The sequence below is a fragment of the Agrilus planipennis genome, unplaced genomic scaffold, assembly GCF_000699045.2.
Source record: "Agrilus planipennis isolate EAB-ADULT unplaced genomic scaffold, Apla_2.0 scaffold2209, whole genome shotgun sequence".
In the NCBI taxonomy this organism is placed as follows: Eukaryota; Metazoa; Arthropoda; class Insecta; order Coleoptera; family Buprestidae; genus Agrilus; species Agrilus planipennis.
In genome coordinates, this window is record NW_020440864.1 from 1 (window position 1) to 3700 (window position 3700).

The 3700-nt window shown below is 30.2% G+C and overlaps 1 protein-coding gene across 1 annotated transcript; it reads right to left on the reverse strand.

Moving 5' to 3' along the window:
• Window positions 1-1584: 1584 nt before the first annotated feature.
• Window positions 1585-2827, reverse strand: LOC112906181 (zinc finger CCHC domain-containing protein 4-like; the record flags this gene model as incomplete). The annotated part of the gene is made up of 3 exons (XM_025979950.1): window positions 1585-2215; window positions 2279-2513; window positions 2715-2827. Coding segments are annotated over 3 exons (483 nt in total), but the record flags the coding sequence as incomplete, so codon positions are not given.
• Window positions 2828-3700: the final 873 nt, after the last annotated feature.

Genomic DNA, 3700 nt, shown 5'->3' on the forward strand with positions numbered 1-3700 from the left:
TTTTGGCAGGTACTGTATGAAAAAGTATGTTTAATGAACAAGAGTCGAGAGTATAATGAGTTTTTTCTCCCTACCTACAATTGTGCCAGCGCGCATCCAATACATTCGAATGGGGCACATCGCTAGAGAAAGTAAATTAACTATACCACTAACTATATCTCGCCTATAGAGTCCTCTGTTCTCCTATTCTTTCTAATACCTCTTCATTTCTTCTCTTCTCTATTCACGGTATCCTTATCATTCGCCGGTAACACCACATTTCGAACGCTCCTAACCTTTTCTTTTCCGAAGATAACATTAAGCAATTATAAACAGGAATTATTTATTTCATCATTATTTGAATTGTACAGTATATGTACTCATTTATTACCAAAAACAAATTGTGGGAATCGACCTACACACAATTAGGTCCAGTTTGTCTGTTATTGTTTATGGACCAATTTATCAGAAGGCCACCCAGACGTGTAACAACTATATTATGGCCCACAAGAGCAGTTAGTTTTCTTTGAATTTTATTGCACTTAATCTCCATCTATTTTAAGCCATCATATCATTAAGGTAAAATTATAAACTACTTTATTGTTCGACAGAGGCGATAAATCTTTCCAAATTTACAATCAACCAATTTAATAATATGGCTTGTTGTGGACTAGTTCACCATTATCTTACTTATAATATTTACCTACACAACACAATAAATTAAATGGAAATGCATATCGTAATTAATTTACTAAATGGTGCAATTTATTTAGGAATAAAATTTAGTAGTAAACAGAATTATTATCGAATTCAAATACGAAACATTTATTTATTGTTACCCAATTGCTTATAGATTTTGGAAAATGCTTTCGTCAAGATACATTTACTTACTTCAACACAAAATATTTCATAAATATCATAAAGCCAAACAATTTTAATTATTCTATGAGCCAGTTCCTCAAATGTTTTTTGGTTCACCGTATGATAAATATCAATGAGAATTTTCCTTATGAAAAATTCCATGCTACATTTACTCAATTATTTATAATGGTACAATCAATTGGTTATCTAATCTCTTTTCTCTTAAAATTCATCATCGTTTTCATATCCAAAACAAATTCTAGCGAATTGCGTATGATATATGTACAGTTTACACATTCGTTAATCAGTGTATCACTAAACAAAGTTATTCATATTGTAATCAAAATCTTGGTATACACCAATGGATTTTCTATTGCAGTTCTCATGCAATCATAAAAAGGTCGGCAAAATTTTTTGAAAGATCCGACATGATACAGGAAATTTGAACAAATACCTTCACTCATTTTTTCATATAAATAATAAAGTAATATACATAAGTTTAACAATGTTCGGTGGACGTTTCGCCTTACCTGTATATGTAAATTGTTATTATCGTAGGTTTCTTTATATTCTTCAAATTAGTAAAATTCTAAACTGAAAAAATTTTGTTCTAGTTATTGGTTTTTGAAAATACAGGAACATTAATTATTTTATTGAGGCGACTAATAAAATAATTCTATATACTCATATAATTTTTATAAGAAACCAAGTTTGAATGTAGGTTCGTAAAAGAATNCAGACATAATTCTTTTGGGCATTTTGTAGATAAAGAATAAAGTCAGTTCTGTATTTATAATATTAGAGGTAGTTTAAGTGTAAATCAAAAACCAAATGTAAATATTGAAAAAATTAATTGAATTAATCATTGACATTTTTTATATCAGTTACTTCCTTCTTATTAAATAAAAAATGTTTGATGTACTTAGTTTTTTCTTTACTTATAATCAATACTCCTGATGAGGTACTAGAGTAGGTACTCAATAGTATGTCGCATGCACATTTGTTTCTATATATAAAGGTTTAGTTTGTTCACGGTACACAGTGATCTAGCTGTTTACATAATGGGGTAGTACACACAGCATTACAAGTTATAAGAAAGAGACATACAGACAAAAGTCTAGCTATACGTTTTTGTTTTCCCTTTTGGATATGGGCCCAAGAAATGGTAAATGAGGAATAGTTTACAAATTAAATATATATTTATTAATTTGTCTCGTTTGTTATTCAGCAGTATAAAAAGTTATTTAGTTTTCATTTTTTTCTTTTTCTTTCCAATACTATTAATGCCCTTTTTACGTTTCGCTTGTAATTCCTCGTGATTAACCTTAGGGCAGTCCCTTTTCTTGTGACCCTTTTCTTTGCAGTGAAAACATTCCTAAAATTGTATTTTCTTTTTACCTGTTTCTTAATTTGTATTACAGAAGAAAGCCTTATTCACCTGTGAAAATTCAATATCTCCGCATTTATGATCGGGCTGTGCGCATCTATTACATTTTTCACAATGTTTCCAACTTGGTTTAACGCATCTATCGCAAGAATCGCAATGTTTGTATGTCCTCCCATCTTTTGATGTGCAAGAATTACACTTATTACAATGATTATTTTCAGATGAAATCCATCTTTTACAAACTTTACAGTATTTGTACCCTTCGTCTTTTGGTAACTCAATACAACTACAAAAAAATCTTATTCAAAACGTACTTATCCAAATATACCTTTAAATTAAATTTAATTAAAGGCTTTATGTGTGCTATAAAAGAAATAATTCAAGTACAACTTCTTTAGTAAAAAATACGAATTGAATAATATGTAGTTAGGCTGATGAAAACACTGTGGGTAAAATGATATAAAATGAAAAAACTGTTCCTTTATACCTAGGGTCAATATTGGTAAATATTCGTACTGGTGACCCATATTTTCGCCCCTTGTTTCCATGTTGAAATAAACTGTGATTGTCATAATAAGAGTTAATTATCACACCTAAAGTCTATTTAAAAAAAATATTTTCAGGACGATAAGTATGACTTACCTACTAGTAAAAGTAAGTACTATTTGATTCCCAACACCATTCTTCAATTATCTTATCAATGAAAAATTATTGTGACAGCTAATTTAATCGTTCTGATAACCGTATGAGTAAATGGAAATAGAAATGGAGAAAAAAATGAGAATAATAAATTTAACATACCAGCTGTCTCTGAGAGAAGTTGTGGTATCGCTCGTTTTATGCAAGGCTACGCTAAATCCAAAATAAGAATCTGTAGGACCCCGTTTTAAAATTGGCTGTCTGTCTTCCAAATTAAAACACAAAACACAGGCAGTCGTTAAGGACAATATCAGTACACATTTTTTCCTATACATTTTGATTTCGATAAAAGTATTGATATTATAGCATAGTAGCTTTCTTTCGTATTGGCAAAACAAAGAACACTTAACGCGTTTTATTAATTTCAAAAAACAATTGTGTAACTAATTGAAGTGTTCGAATGTATGTCATCAAGTGTCTTTTCTTTTAACCGGTAAAAAACGTGAATGTATTCTATTTTTTATTATACACGTGATTCAATAATTCATTCTTGTTCGTACATCCTAAACTCGCGCCTTACAAACACACAAGATCCTCCGAATACATACCACAACTGAATAAACCGCGTGCTTTAGCAAAACATACACGACTTGTGGATATTCTAAAAGTCCGAGAAGTACATAACAACTCAAACAAGTTTCCCGACTAAAAGACACGAAGGTTGACGATCTACTGCAACAATTACAGAACATTTTGCTGCTCCACCATAGGCAACCTACATTACTGCTGATGTATACAGATTATCTAACTTTAATTTTTCTTTTTTAAAAATTA